This window comes from Mirounga leonina, unplaced genomic scaffold, assembly GCF_011800145.1.
Source record: "Mirounga leonina isolate KUSES-001 unplaced genomic scaffold, KU_Mleo_1.0 Mir_129, whole genome shotgun sequence".
Classification (NCBI taxonomy): Eukaryota; Metazoa; Chordata; class Mammalia; order Carnivora; family Phocidae; genus Mirounga; species Mirounga leonina.
The window spans coordinates 68,816,411-68,832,425 of record NW_023270323.1 but is presented as its reverse complement, the minus strand read 5'-3'; the positions used below and the strand labels follow the sequence as shown (position 1 = coordinate 68,832,425).

At 43.6% G+C, this 16,015-nt stretch overlaps 1 protein-coding gene across 10 annotated transcripts in view; it reads right to left on the bottom strand.

The window, feature by feature from the left end:
• Positions 1–16,015, bottom strand: part of LDB2 (LIM domain binding 2) — a 388,081-nt gene that overhangs the window by 238,243 nt on the left and 133,823 nt on the right. For 9 of the 10 annotated variants that reach the window (XM_035005258.1, XM_035005261.1, XM_035005252.1 and 6 more), the window contains exon 2: positions 6,209–6,311. In XM_035005258.1, the coding sequence (XP_034861149.1) occupies positions 6,209–6,311 (103 nt within the window). Of the gene's footprint in view, positions 1–6,208; positions 6,312–9,149; positions 9,259–16,015 lie in introns of those variants that run through there. The other variant, XM_035005257.1, reaches the window with a different exon arrangement.

Here is a 16,015-nt window from a genome sequence, read left to right as displayed (position 1 = left end):
CCTTCGGCTCAGGTCATGATCCCAGGGTCCTGGGATCGAGCCCAGCATCGGGCTCCCTGTTCGGCAGGAAGCCTGCTTCTCCCTCTCCCACTCCCCCTGCTTGTGTTCCCTCTCTCGCTGTGTCTCTCTCTGTCAAATAAATAAATCTTTAAAAAAAAAAAAAAAAGAAAAGAAAGCATAGGGTCTTTAAGCACCAGCGACAGGAACCTGTGCCTCTTCAGATCTCAGGTGAATTCTATAGAGGTGTTGTTCGTAGAAAAGACACACACACAGATTCTAGCCTCCTAAACCCCTTCTTCCCATGTGCTGCAGGGCATGCTTTTTTGCATGTAACTATTTTAAATGGCCACATTTGTGCCACAGTATTATTAAATGCTGTGTCAAAACACCTATATATATATTTAAGGAGTAATTTTCCCAGAAATACATTTTTTAATTTTTTTTTAAAGATTTTATTTAATCATCGGAGAGAGAGAGCACACAGCAGGGGGAGAAACAGACTCCCTGCTGAGTAGGGAGCCGGATGTGGGGCTCGATCCCAGGACCTGTAGATCATGACCTGAGCCGAAGGCAGACACTTAACCATCTGAGCCACCCAGGAGCCCCCCTTCCAAGAAATACATTTTTAATCATGCAATATGGTATTAGAGAAAGAGAAAGTTGGGGAGAGGGTGGGGAAATGCTTTCAGAATTCCTATATAGCAAGCACAATAAAGACACAGCTGGGCAAGGTGAACCAATAAAAAACAGGAGAAAAATAGTAACCAGAGATAGTGAAGCTACTTGAGCCTCGTAGAATTTCTCTACCTTAGGGGGACACATCCAAATACACAACACATAAAAACACATACTACAAGACAAAATTGAAGAACTTCGTCAATATCGCAATGCTACCAGAGCTTTCAGGAAAAAAAGGGATGTGAGGAAGCAAATGTTAAGGAGAAACAGCAAGTACAGAAATGGCTCCACTGAGGGGCCGATGTGCAGTTCTTCACAATATCTAATAGGACCAGATGACTGAGGACAACAGAAGAAAATAATGGCATGGGGGATGATATGTCCTAAAACAATTTTCTTTTTTTGTTGTTGAGTGAAATGTTCCCCCCAGCAGCCACAGAGAGAAAAACAACAGTCTTGGACTAATGTGACTGTGTAAATGTGTAGTCTCATGAGAAATCTTTAGTCCAGACAGAATATGGAAGGCAAGATGAAATAAGTATATGATCGAAAATTAGTGGACCCACCAACCCAAAATTACAAACAGTAGTTAAAGGATTCATGACAGGGTGCCCTGGTGGCTCAGTCGGTTAATTGTCCAACTCTTGATTTCGGCTCAGGTCATGATCTTAGGGCCGTGAGATCAAGCCCCTCACTGGGCTCCACACTCATCCGGGAGTCTGCTGGAGATCCTCTCTCTCAACCGCTGTCTCTCTCTCTGCTCCTCCCCCCGGCTCATGCTCACTTGTACTCTCTCTAAAAAAATAAATTTAAAAAAAAAATTTTTTTAAAGGATTAATGATAATTTTATCTGAATTGTCCTAGATCTCAGTCTGGAGTCAGCAATGCTCACAGTAGAATTCAATCAAACAGTAGCCATTTAAGGAGCATTTTCAAGGTGCTGGAAACTTTATATACATCATCTCAACTAGCCTCACTTTTCAGGTGAGGTCACTGATGCTCAGAAAGTGATGCACACCAAACCACGGCAGTACTAAAAGACAAAGCCAGGTTGGAGCTCAGGTCTCAGACCCCAAGACCCTGCCTGACCCTTTTCCCTGAAAAGCAGGCCAATGGGCAGTGCCCTGAAATGAGATGGCATTTTAGCAGTTACACCACTTTTTACCCTAATTTCCAAGTCAATACCAACCTAGACATGGCTTAGTGTTTGGAGTCTTCAGCCCCTCAAAGTACAAAGCCCCACACATTCTCAATCACCCTTCCCCTGTCTATTCCCTACCTCCTGAACATAACCTATGTACCAGAAATAACAGTGGGTTTCTGAGGAAAGCCTGGGAGGACGCAGTCTCTTCAATGCTGCATTTCAGTAGAAACTGCCCAGCAGAGGGGTCGTGTGACTCCCAGCTGACCAGCGAGTCTCTGCAGCAAGCTCTGCACATGGAGCACACTTGAATAGCACCTGCCTGATGGTAAGCTTCTCCCCGGCACAGAAGCTACGGGAATGCCAAGGCTGTGCATTGCTATCAGTAGTAATAATCAGTGCTGCCTACAGTTTGCTTCAAACGGTCTGAGGCTCTTAGACTGTGTCATCTCACTTAATTTTCATGCCAAGCCAGGGATGGTAGTATTACGTCTTGCAGATGAGGAAGTGGAAGTTCTGTTTACCAATCAAAGTATGAATTAGCATCCAAACGTGTTTGCTCCGTGGTACAACCTCCCAACCTCTCCAATGTCACGAGAACCAGGAGAACTTCCTCCTTGCATCTCTCCCAGCAAAGAGACATCTTCTGAATGAACCACCTATTTCCCACGGATGAAGAACATGGCCAACGTGGACCTGGACACAGCCTGGGTCTCCTGGGGGGTTACCTGTAGCATCACCCAAAGGGCGTTTGTGATGGTCACAGAGGGAGAGAATGGTGTGGACACCATTCCATTACGTGTGCAAAAAGGGGTCTAGAACTAGAAGTACTTGCCACAGCCTCACATCAACCTGAAAATGATCACTTTTGTACAAGATGGGGAAGGGAAACAGCACATCATGCTGGACTTAGCATTATAAAGGAAGCATACAGAGGGCGTGAGAACCCTCTTCCTCTGCTTCCTTTGCCTTCCGTGTCAACGAAGCCTCGGTAATTATTTGTGACTTATGTTCCTGGAAATGTGTGAACTGACAAATCCATTTCTTTCCCTTTAGCTACGGGATGATGTAGACATGAGATGAGGATAGGGAAGGGAGGGTGCCCTGGCTTTGACTTTGGAGTCAGCCGACCCGAGGCCCAATGGCTCACCAGCTGGGGCTCACTGGACCAAGCTTCCGTTTTCAGAAAAGGCACTTTTCAGCTCTCACAGTCTTCAACTACTGATCTGCCGACAAAAAGGGAATTATCTGTCTCGGGTCTCTTCCCCACTCGAGATTCCATGTCACGCAGGTAGAAAGCTACCTCTTGGAAACTGCCCACTTCTCCAGCTGCTGAAGGAACACCTTCCCAATGCTTCCACCAGGCAGGGATGCATAGCTCAATTTCATGGCCCGCTAACCTTATCCACCTGGCACCTCTCAACACCAACCTCACCCCCCCGTCTCCCAGGAAGACATCAGTAGTCTCCATCTGGTCGTCATATCCCACCTGGGGAGGGAGTTCTCTTTCCCCACCCCACCACCACCACCATCAGGAGAGGAAAGGGGCTTGGGGACTGGAGTGATGATCAAGACGGAGGAGTTTTATGAAAAAGAAGCTGTATGCTATCTCCAAAAGCATAATTATTTCCTGAATTATTATGTCGCTGGTTCCCCCTTCTAGCTTAAAGTGTATCAGACCATATCCTAGAGCTTCTTTGAAATCACCAGCAGAGCGCTGTGGATTATGTTCTTCCCACCTTAGAAAGTCTAGCGATCTAGGTCAAGGAATTGTTTTGCTACCATTCTGTCTGGTGTTATAAACTTTTCCCCAAATGTCCATTATTCATTCAATCATTCATTCAACAAATATTTATTGAGCACCTATTGTGTACAAGTTCCTGTATCAGTCTGAGAATCCAGCAATAAATAATAGGAAGCTCGTGTTCACACAGAGATGACATTCTAATAGGATGGTGACAGACACCAAATAAATAAGCCAACACATATTATAGGATTTACTGTAGCTTAGAGATAAGGTATCTTAGAGCCAGACGGACCCTGTAAACACAGAGATGGGGAGAGAAAAGGAAAAAAAAAAATTTTTTTTTCTAGTAAGGGCTAAATAAACCCCAACTGGCATATTTCTTGGTACCTAAGATAAATGTAATTTGGGGAAATTCTTTACATATAGAAATGTAATAGCCACGTCTTGTTTTCTTTCTCAGAAAGCCAGGGTTGTCAGCTCCCCAGGAGGTCTCGGGGAAGAGCCGTAGGCTCCCGCCCCGCACCAGCAGGTGCTTTCACAGCCTGGCACACACTGCCTGGACGGCGAATGGGTTAAGGTGTCGGCGCCAGAGCTTGGAGCGCTGCATAAACAGTGTGCGTCAGGCGTTCTAAGCGTGCTTCCTCCTCCTTGTCTCCCCGTCCTGGGCTGTCAATCACCTGTCACTTGCCCGCACATCAGCAGCATCGTGCACATCACCAGGCTGTCAGCAAAGAAGCTGATGAGCCTCGGCTCCAAACTGTCAATCATCTTTGTTTCTCTTCTCTGCTCAGGAAATATTTTGGCTCACAGAAACAAAGAAACCTGGACAACAATGGCTTATAGTCAGGCATTTACTCCTGTGCATGGGTATAAGTAAGATCTTAAACGGGTACTGATCACGCCTTACCCTCAAATGGTGTTGGGGTTGGGGGGGTGGGCAGAGGGAAGATCGAGACCCTATTGCATCAGTACAGGCTTTAAAACTAATTCTAGTTCCCTGAGCAGACCCTGATGGATTCACAAACCAAACCAAACAAAACAAAACAAAAAAGCAGAAACCAAAACAAAGAAACCCACAGGAACACAAAACAATGGTAACTTGAAGTTATCTGAGCTTACGCCTCAAAAGAAAATGAGAAGGCTCAGAGGATGGATGACTGCATGGTTTGAAATTATTCACCATCGATCAGGCAGGCTTTTGGGGAGAGAGTAATTGTTGGATTGCAGAGTTCATTTATCTCCCGGGACTTCTGAAACAGCGGCTTCTGTACCCGACTCTCCTACTCTCCAGGGCATGAGGCTGCTTGGGGGCACCCACACACAGGAAAGCATGTTCACTCTTCAGGACCCCCATGAGCTGGGCTTGCCAGCGCTTATGACAGGAATCATTATGTTGAATGCAAAGACCCTCCAAAACAGCCCACTGTCTGGCATAACCAGCAGCCCCTCTCACCCAAAATACTTATTAGAAATGTCCCGCTCCCTTAAAAGCCCACAACAAATAAATCTAAAGAGATGCTCCTGGCAACGAGTTCCAATTGGACATCAAGTTTAAGTTGTCCTGCTCTCCCCAGTTTGCCACTTGGGCAAAATCACCATGCATGCATTAGCATAATTAATCAGCTCGTCATACAATAGATCCAAATACTACTAAGTTGTCCAAAGCTCTCTAAAGTTATAACAAACAAACAAACAAACAAAAAACTCTAGTGGCTTTGAAATACATTTAGCAACAATCAGATCTTTTAATCATGTTTATCATGAGCCTTATTATCTATCAGTTGCCCAATGCTCTGGATTGACAGTTCATACACGCGGTGGTTGGTTCCATCATCATCTTTGTGTTTGTGACATTTGGGATGTTTTACCTTCTGACGGATCCTTTCATACGTGCAATGCCGATTTCTGAAAACACATCTCTTTCTGATCTAACCAGACATTAATTGCTGATGTTTCTATGCCTCTTAGTCTTATAGCACAACTAGCAAATCTGATCTCTGACAAGTTGGCTGAACCTAATCAGGACAGATCAGCTGCTACCCAAGGTGCCAGGGGCAGTAATTTGAGGATCTTTACAGAGTTATCACTCGCTGGAAAGACAAGGAACTATAATTCTGTCAACACTAATCCAAAACTGTATGTTCAAAGCAGCAGTGGCCTCTCCCCTGCCCCCAAGAAAAGCTAGCACTTGTCAAATAAATACCTGAGATAATTGATAAGACAAAATTAGGAGGCTGTGGCTGATACAGCAACTGTGAGAATTTCTTTTTTTTTTTTTTTAAAGGAAACTTCAGAAGCAGAACATTGGGCATGAAATGTCAGCTGTAAAGGATAAAGGAGGGTCACAGGGAAGAGGTGGATGGAAACCCCGTAATCCAGCTCCCACTTATCATTGGGTGACTTAGTTCATATTTGCCTCACTTGCTAAACAGGTGCCCAAACATTCTCAGCCTTGAAGGAACACTCTCTCAGCTGACCCAGGCTGCCACCCGGTGACAAAGCCTTGATGGGAAGCAAGAACCTCGTCAGCAGAGGAGGTGTTATTGTTAGGCTGTCAGCCCTGTGCTATTCTCTGAAGACCCCTGTGGTTTTCTTACAGGCGCAAAAAGAAGGGATATTAGAAAAATAAACTTCTTTCTTACTGTAGCGCTTTGGTCCATCTTCCAAACAAAATGAAAGAGTTAACGTGGCATCGTCTTCAAAAAACTCGGTGGCAAACGCGTCCCACCAGAGGTTGTCGCTATCCTGCAAAGAGACAGATCATTTATTTAACAGGCAAGAACAGAAACTACCTCAAAGCAGGAAAGGGAAAGGAAAAAGAAAGACAAACCCAGTTTCCACTTGCTTGTTACTCAGCATATGTGTGTGGGTGTCCTAGAAGGCAGGTGGGCGAGCGTGTGGTCACTCCTCAAATTAATTGCCTCAAATGGGGACCGAATTCCAATTCAATAAATGAGTGAATGCAAACTGAATGAAAATTAATTCTCCAGGACATATTTGGGGAGATTTAATAAATGTACTTTGGAACACAATGTGACATTCGTTAACAAAAAAAGTTTACATTTCACGTAAAATACATTCAACTTCTTTTTGGTCTCTCTTTCTCTTTGCTCTTTTAAGAATTTGATTTTACCACCATACCACAACGAGTTGAAGGAGAGTACATTTTTAAAAGATAATCGATTCAAAAAGGGGTGTGTGTGACTTGTAGCCCCACCTTACGCAAATGTCCTATGAGAAATGGGTATTGCCACATGGGTTACACAGACAGATGATACGCAGTGGTCCACGCTTGCACAAACCCCCATTACATGCACACGGATTGTTCTTGAGGACTGTTTTAAGATTATAGGCAATCTTGTTGCCTTGTTGTTAACATGATTATTAAAAATAAAGCAGTTCAGGGCGCCTGGGTGGCTCAGTTGGTTAAGCGACTGCCTTCGGCTCAGGTCATGATCCTGGAGTCCCGGGATCGAGTCCCGCATCCGGCTCCCTGCTCGGCGGGGGGTCTGCTTCTCCCTCTGACCCTCCCCCCTCTCATGTGCTCTCTCTCATTCTCTCTCTCTCAAATAAATAAATAAAATCTTTAAAAAAAAATTAAAAAAATAAAAAAATAAAGCAGTTCAGCAGAATGCAAACTATCCATGCGAACTCTGTTTGTTTTGGGTTGAGCGTTTCTTGTTCATCCAGAAAACACTTAGAAACTGGCCCAGTTTAAGGCAGTTAAAATCATTGTTAATCATTGGGGGGGGGGTCCTATAAGAGCGAATCAGGAAGGTTACACCGAGCGTCATATTCTAAAAGGGGGCATCATACCTGGCTTCGTGCTCTGCATCTTGCCCCATGTACCCCCAAATTCTTAAGCACAATCTTTTCCCAGAGAATCTTTGGTCAGTGCCAGACTTTAGGAGGAGATGTTCTGCAGCTGCCTGTCAGACGAGGGAGGGGCAGCTCCCCACTCGGTGGCCCCCACTGCCGTGGCCCTGGTGGAAATACTGCAAGCCTCTCTTCTTCCCGTTAAGTTGCTCTGCTTAGGACAACATTAAGTTGTTGTCACTGGCAGGCATCAGGAACGAGCCTTCAGTCCTGACAAGAAGAATTAAAGGGCCACCGAAGATTGATGCTGTCTGTTCTCATTTCAGAAAAGCAACAGGTCAGGCAAATGAATTTTTTGGTCTTTTTTTTTTTTTTTTTCTGGCTTCCTTCCAATCACTACACCAAAAGCCAACACTTTTCTTGGTAAAACAAAGTAAATATAAAAGCACCCAGGGGCGATTCATGACTCCACATACAAACTACCTCTCCTTTTTTTCCCCCAAAAACAAATACTTATTGAGCATTTATTATGTGCAGGTCCTCAGAGCATACAGCTGGTTGAGAGACTGGTCCCTACCCTCAAAGGGCTCAAACCCACGAGTAGGAGAGAGCCAAGTGAGCAACTAACAGGAGCCTCCCTCCAGACCCGAGACCACAGCATGAAGCCTGGGTGTTGTGGAAGCTGTCAGAGTTTCTAGAAAAATCAGTGGGCTTGGAAATGGAAGAAGCAGCTGGGGAAAAAAACCCCACTTAGGAGCCTGGGTACACTGGTTTATTTTATTTCAAATTGCTAGACAGATGGAAAAAGAATAATAATGGCTAACATTTATTGAGTGCTCACCACATGCCAAGCATTATTCTAAGTGCTTTTATGTGTATCTTCCTTCTTACTCCTTATTACCACCCTGTTTCTTGTTTGTTTGTTGTTGGTTTTGGGTGGTTTTTTTGTGTGTGTTTTTTGTCCTTAGTCTCCTGTATAATTTAATTTTCTTGTGAGCAGGTGTTCTGTTTTGCATCCTGTGCTATCTCCCAGTTCCCTGAATGGTGTCAAGCCCATGGTATGACTCAGTAGAAGTTGTTCAGTGAATGAATGAAGCCTCTCCCGTTATGTATTATCCCAACTTTACAACCTCAGAAACCAAAGCACAGGTGGGAAATGGAACTTGCCAAGTACACTCAGCCGATAAATTGTCGGGCTGGGATTTCAACTCCGACCCTGTGACCTCCGAGCCCCAGCCTCTGCCTGACTCATTTCTCTGGCAGTCTTTGCCAAGGCAGAAGTTAGGACTTAGAAAGAAGGGAGGGAGAGTGAAAAGGGAATGTTTTGTCTCAGATTGATCTCTTTGTCCAGCTCCTTGCTTCCCGGTACCGCCCTGCTGCCAGGACTCACACCCAGGAGGATGCTCACCATCCTGCCTCATATTGTGCAGTACCCCATGTGGTATGACGTCAGCAGCAGAACTCACGCCTACAGGCAACCCTCAGACCCAGGCTTCATCCCAACACTCCCTCTTCTCAGCAATGTGAGCACGGACAATTTATTTTACCTTCCTGAGCCTGTTTCTTTACTTGCAAGTTGAGGAAAATAATAGGAACATAACAGTAATAATTTTATTGCAAAGTACATGTGACAACAACAACCATAATAATAATTATCTTGCAGAATTTGATGTGAGGAGTAAATAAATCCGTGGGTCTAAAGTTCCCAGAAGAATGCCCAGGACACAGTGAAGATCAATAAAATGCCCCTTCCCTGCCTCTACCTACCATCTTTAGCATCATTTTTAAGGGAGGAGGCGTTGCATGTTCTAAAGAACCGCCACCAAAAATGCACTTTCCAAAGGAGCCTGTTGATAAATCAAGCACGTTTCTTCTCATTCCAACTACTTGTAACGCATTTGCCTGGCGACAGCAACTGTCTGCAACAGAATGAAAACTCAGAACAGAGGTGTATGGACTCTCTTTTGCCCTAATGATTACTCAAAGGCCCGTGACTAGATCAGATCCCGCTCCTGCATTTGCCTGTCATCTAACTCTGGGTTTCTGGCATTCCTGCTAGGAAATGGAGCAGTGAAAGGCAAAAGCCCAGGGAGAACCCAGGCTGATCCGAAAGCCCTGGGAGCAAAAGAAGGACTCAGGCTGAAGTGAAGGGTAAAAAGTGCCAAGGAGCAGCCACATGGGGTCCACACCACCTAGACACGCCAGGACCAGCGGGAGCTGAGAAAGGCACAATGATCCAAGAAGGGGACATGCTCTTCGATTCAACCAACTGCAGTGGAACATAAGATGAGTCAGTGTCTCAGGAAATGTCAGAACAGGTGTGGTAGGAGAAGGTTACATCAGGTAGCTCTATGCACACAAAAAAAATCACTTGGCTTTGGTTAGAAGAACATTTCAAAACTAAAAATGAAAAATGTAATTATTCCAGATGCAGAATAGTTACAAAATATATTTATATTTTGGGTTGGCTCGTTGAATGAATGAATGAATGAAATTCTTTAGTGTACCAGCACAGACCCACCTCAAGAAACTCACTCTACAAAGTTTTCAAGAGATCTTGATTGTTGCGACCCTTCTTTGTCTCTTGGCTGATATTTCTAAAATGGCACACCAATTTTTTGATGCATTTTTAAATTATAATTGTCAACTGTCCCCTGACACACACATATATAAAGCTTTTGAATTAGTCTTTAGTTATGAGAGGATAGGTGTTTATGGTAGGAAAGGGAATAAAAGGAGTAAAGCTTTGACAAAAAATTGTTAAATGTCAAGTACAGGCCAGTCTTGTGTTGACTGTGTGTGAAAGAAGCAGATGATGGAAGGAACACACGTGTTGGGGGGCCGTGGGTTAAGAGTAGTACCCAGAACTCAGTACTTTCTAAGGGCTTTACATGTGTTGTACACTCATATATTCACAACTGTCCAAAGTGCTACCAAGGGGCAGAGCAAGCAAACTTATAGAGAATTGTTATCTTTAACCTCTATGTCACACTGACGTCAACATGTGAATCCTGCCTCTTATTAGCTGGAGGACCTTAGTCAAGTCACCTGATTTCTTTGCATCTGTTTGCTCATGTATCAAGTAGGAATAATAATTTCAGTGCACTCTGAGGACTAAAAAGTAACCGCCTAGCACATAGCAGCTGTTCAATAAATGGCAGCCATTATTATTCATTATTGTTTCATTTGACTCTTAAAATTGTTATAGAGAATCCGAATTTCAGAAATCTTTACTCAGTGAAGATCAGACAGCTAGAAAATGGCAAATCTAAAGTTCACTTACAAGTCTGCCTAACTCTAGTACAGTTTTTCAAATTGATTTTATTTTTTATTTATTTTTTTTAAAGATTTTATTTATTTATTCATGAGAGACAGAGAGAGCGAGAGAGAGAGACAGAGGGAGAAGCAGGCTCCCAAGGAGCAGAGAGCCCGATGCGGGACTCGATCCCAGGACCCTGGGATCATGACCTGAGCCGAAGGGAGACGCTTAACCATCTGAGCCACCCAGGCACCCTGATTTTATTTTTTAGAGCAGTTTTAGGTTCATAGCAAAATTATGAGAGAGGACACAGATTTCTGTTCTATCCCCTGCCCCCGCACACACACAGCCTCCCACATTATCAATATCCCCCATCAGAGTGGTCCCTTTGTTGCAACTGATGAACCTACCAGTCTATGATTTTCTGCAAATAATTCTGCTTACAAAGTGATTTTTCACCTTAGGTTGAAGATGAAGGTGGTTCACAATGTAGACAAAGTGGCCAGCATTGCCTAGAGGAAATTCTGCCAGAGCAGATCTCTGACTCCGGCATTTTCAGATTTAATTCCCTTTCTCCCAGCTTCACTTGCTTGCCCTGAAAATCAACTTCCTCTTTATATACGTCTTCCTTCCATTTTGCTGCCTACTCGAGTTCCTGGGATCAGTTAGGCAATTTGGTGGAAGACATTTGCATAATAATGAGGCTAGGTGTCCAGGCTGGCTGAAATGCAGCTACAAAGGCTTCTGTGGAACCAAAGAAACCTCTGGCAGAGATCGGACAGTCCTGAGAGGTAGAAGCTCAGTTCTTAGCTCACAGCCGCCACACGAGCTGTGGGCAAGGATAATAGATCAGCTCCTCCATCATTCAACTTCAGTCATCTAGAATGATATGAGCCTTGCAAAGGCCACGGGTGCTCTGCTTGGCCACATGGGAGGAAGAGCAAGGGGCCAAGGGAATATAAAGAAAAATGGACTGCTCAACGTTCTGCAGTTGTATCTACAGGCTAGCTCTCCCACCTCTTGGCTGTAAACCTCGCGCCTCCATCTTTGGAGAAATGAAAGAACCACGAAATTCCCCATTCTCCTTGCAAAGCAGGCAACGTATAGCCAAGGTTAGCAAGTCAACCCGAAGGAGACTGCGTGAGTAAAGTTGCCAAGCAGTTTTGGGGAAAGGATTCCAAAGAGAAGCTCACTAAGTCTGAAGTCTGAAGGGGATGAGGCTCCATCCCCTCAAATCAAACTAACTTGGAGATTAGCCAAGGAGTGCCGCAAGACTGACAAGTAGGTCAAGATCAACATTTTGGGACTTCCACATAATGGTGATGGTAAATGACATCCAAAAGAAACCAAAGGCCCGAGGTCTTATTCCTAGATGTGTGGGATGGGCGTGCAAGTCAGTTACTAGCAGTTATAATACATATGACATTTGGTATATGTATGGTAAAGACATTCCATCCAGGATAAAGCCATTCTTGCCACACTGAAAAGGGCCCAGCATAGTCAGTTTTCCTGTGTAGCCAAGGGGTCTCGGGCAACTTATCTTTCTGAACCAAGAGTTCCTGGTTAATCTTCACCTCCTCCCTGTCTTTGCATATGTTGCTCTTTTGGCCTCAAATGTGCAGCACATGCCAAGTCCCAGTCTTTTCATTCCTTTTTCACTGTCTCCTGTGCGAGGAAACCTTGAAAACTCTACCCCGTGAGCACGTGAATCAAATTATAATTGAATCACTGCCTTATAATCCTATAGTAACCTGGGAGATACTTAAAGGAGAGACGAGGCGTCAGGCATGGCTCCATCCCCAACAGAGCTCCCACCTATAGATTACCCAGTAAAGGAGTAGAAAAATGGAATGAGCCAATGGAGAGGCATTACCCACACAGAGTCCTCCTCTGGTGTCGTAGGAGTCCTGAGAGTCTAAACTCAGTGGCCAGGGAACCAGGATGGTGTTCAAGCTAAGCCCTCTCTGTCTCACTTTCTGTGAGCAGATGCGCTACCCCGCCACTTGAGAAGTTCACATGGAGACGGAAATTTTCAAAATGATCTCACGCCTGCATTGCCATTCTATTGCATCACCTTTTGGGTATTTTTCTTGTCCTTTTCAGCAAAACGTTGGTTAAATGAATACACTTCACTGACCGTAACTTAAGTAAGTGAGGTTTTACTTTATTAATTTTTTAAAATAGAGAGTAGAAGATAATGTGAAGACCCATGGGCCCATTATCCAGAATTAACAATTATGAAAACGGTATCTTATTTTCCTTTTTTGAAGGAATTAAAAATTATAAATAAAAATAAATGTTCTGGGTCCCCATATCTTGCTTTGGATTTTTCCTCCCCTCCCCCAGGCTCCCATAAACAACTGTCTCATGGAATTCATTCGGCATTTCTTACCCCATCTTTTATATTTATACACACATAGGACGCCATTCATAGATGGTCTTATTTTATGTTTTTAATATTTTATCTAAATGATATACATTATGTTCCTTTCTTTAAACTTGTTTTGTTTTTTTTCATTCAACATTGCTTTTTGGAGACCTATCTATTTTATATATTAGGGCTTCTTCTTCCCATAATAGTGCACTGAATGAATGTAATATATTTTACTTAAGCATTTTGCTACTAATGATCTCTAGACAGTTTCTAATTTTTTGCTATTACAACAATGCTGCGATAAGTATCTTTATAGTGTCCCTTTGTGCACATGTGTAAGAAGTTCTCTGGGGCATATATCTAACTTGGCTGTATGTAGGCATAGGGTATGTACTTGTCTATATTTTGGCTCTTACATTAGGAGGTCTCTGTACTTCCAAATTGAAGCCTTCTGGTCTGACTGATGCATGGGTAAAGATGAAACAAGGTGCATTTCCAAGCAATGTCTTTCCAAGTGGGATCTAATAAGAGGATCTGACATGAGTCTGATAAATAGAGTCCACCCTGCCAGGAGAAGGATGAGCATCTAAAAGTTCAAAGAAGATGTAATAATGGAATAATAAACTATTAAATTAAAAATGAAATTAAACAATTTGCCTATTATTCTCTTAAGGCACAGTGTATCTCAGGGGCTTCATTAACCAAAAGGAGGATTATTTCTTGATGCTGACACAAGAATGAAAGCATAGGCTCTTCGTGGTCCTTCAAACTAACTCATGAAACAGAATCAGCGTGGGAGGAGTTGGGGATCCCGCTCTGTGCACCCTGCCTGCCACAAGGCTCCTGACAGAAGCCATGCCTTCTCCAAGCAGACAGGTCCTCCCAATCCTTGCTGTTGTTTGGTATCCGAACAGTAGATATTTCGTGTTTAGTGAATATTAATAAGTAAAAAGTGGATTCTTTTCCCAAAGCTGGAAAGTAACAATAGCAGAGAGCAGCCTCCAGGTAAATAAAGATGAAATTAACTCAGCCTAAACACAGGCAGGGGGAGTGGTGTCGACAATTCTCGTATATTTTAATTAGGCAAAAATGCCACAGAAGCTTCTCTACTCCAAACAAGCTCCTGTATGCATTTCTGTGATTAAAATCCTTGGTCCTTTTGTCCCATCTCACAGGTGAGTCCAAGAACCACTGGCAGCCAAATCATATATCAGGATGAGAGATGCACTCGGGTCAAATAGCAGAAGAGAGGCTTAATTACGTTTAAAAATCCACAAAAGCATTTTCCTTCCATCCCAGATTCTCTCCTGTTCCCATCTCTGTCCCTCTCCTCCAAAAACAGGATCCCAGGGCTAGGGCTGCCCCCCGGCATCTGTAACTTAAGCACTGACAGGTTATGTGGGGTTTTTGCCAGAGTAATTATTTTTCAATTCAACAATAATGAGAAATTACCATGGCAACCACTCGTCACGTGGCACACATACACCCCCTCTAAAGAATGAAACCATACATAAAGCATCTATTTCTTGAAAAATGTGTTTTTTTATTAAAATAAACTTAAACAGGTTAAAGTGGAGAGGGTGTATGAAGGGGTCTGGAAACCGGAAGATGAGAAGAACACTGACTTTCTTTAGTATCTTGTGGTTCTAGAAAATAACATCTTATGACCCTGCCTCCTTGTACACACACATGGATAGCACTCTATTAACTTGTATCTTTTTTTTTTTTTAGATTTTATTTATTTATTTGAGAGAGAGAGAATGAGAGAGAGCACACATGAGAGGGGGGAGGGCCAGAGGGAGAAGCAGACTCCCCGCCGAGCAGGGAGCCCGATGCGGGACTCGATCCAGGGACTCCAGGATCATGACCTGAACCGAAGGCAGTCGCTCAACCAACTGAGCCACCCAGGCGCCCTATTAATTTGTATCTTACCAGTTCGGTCACTCCCATTTTGTACATGTCAGCTAACCTCTCTCAGAAGACACTGAAGAAAGAATGAGCGCGCTCAAGGACAGAGGCAGAAGCACACTTGGTCATCCTTGCTTTCCCGAAATTTCTTTGCCCATCACACTCCTGTATAGAGACAGGAGACAATAAAGAACCCCAACCTCATGCCTTTCCTTTCGTGGAGGCCCCCTCCCACCAAGGGAGTGCAGGTCATTTACTTTCTCTAACTGCAAAAGTCTTTTCACTTTCTGAATCCCTAGCCACTTTTTCTTCAAACCACGTTATCAAACTGTGTTTATTCTGAATTAGCCACATTTAATCATTGCAATCAACAGTTACAGAGCACTTACTATGTGCCAGTCACCATTCTGAACATGTTGAGTAATATAAACCCTTGAAATTTCACAGAGACCCTAGGGGATAAGTCCTTCTATGAGCCCCATTTTATAGATGTGAAGACCTAGGCACAGAGAAGTTCAATATTTGATTAAGATCGCAGAGCTAACAAGTTGCAGGGAATGCAAACACAGGGACCCTGGCTCTTGAGCTGGGGTTCTTATAACCACTCTATTATGATGTTCCTTCATCCAAAACGATATTCTTCAAGACATCTACTGTCTTCTTACTTGTCTCAACATCCAACTGTGCTAAGTGTGCTGAATGGTTGGGGCTCCCCATCTTGAAGAGAGAGCCCAAAACAAGGCTGTCCACCACATCTGTGGGATTTTACATGAAGACACAGGAATAAAAGTGATATGGTAGCATCAGTTGCTCAGACCAGCTGGTAACTGGGGGAGCATGTGATGGACACAGGGAGAGCATTCAAAATCCCCTCTTTTTATTTATCATGGGATTTTTTTTTTTTTTTTAACTCTCATGTCCCCGGGTTTGCATTTTTCTTCTCTCCTTGTCATCTGTGATTTTGCTCATTCTCGGCTAAATTGCATCTTATTTAACAATAAACATCAGCTCTCATTTTAACAGAAATTTTAAAACGCCGTATTATCAAATAGTAAATTGTGTGTCCTGATAGACCATCTCAGGGTTCAACTC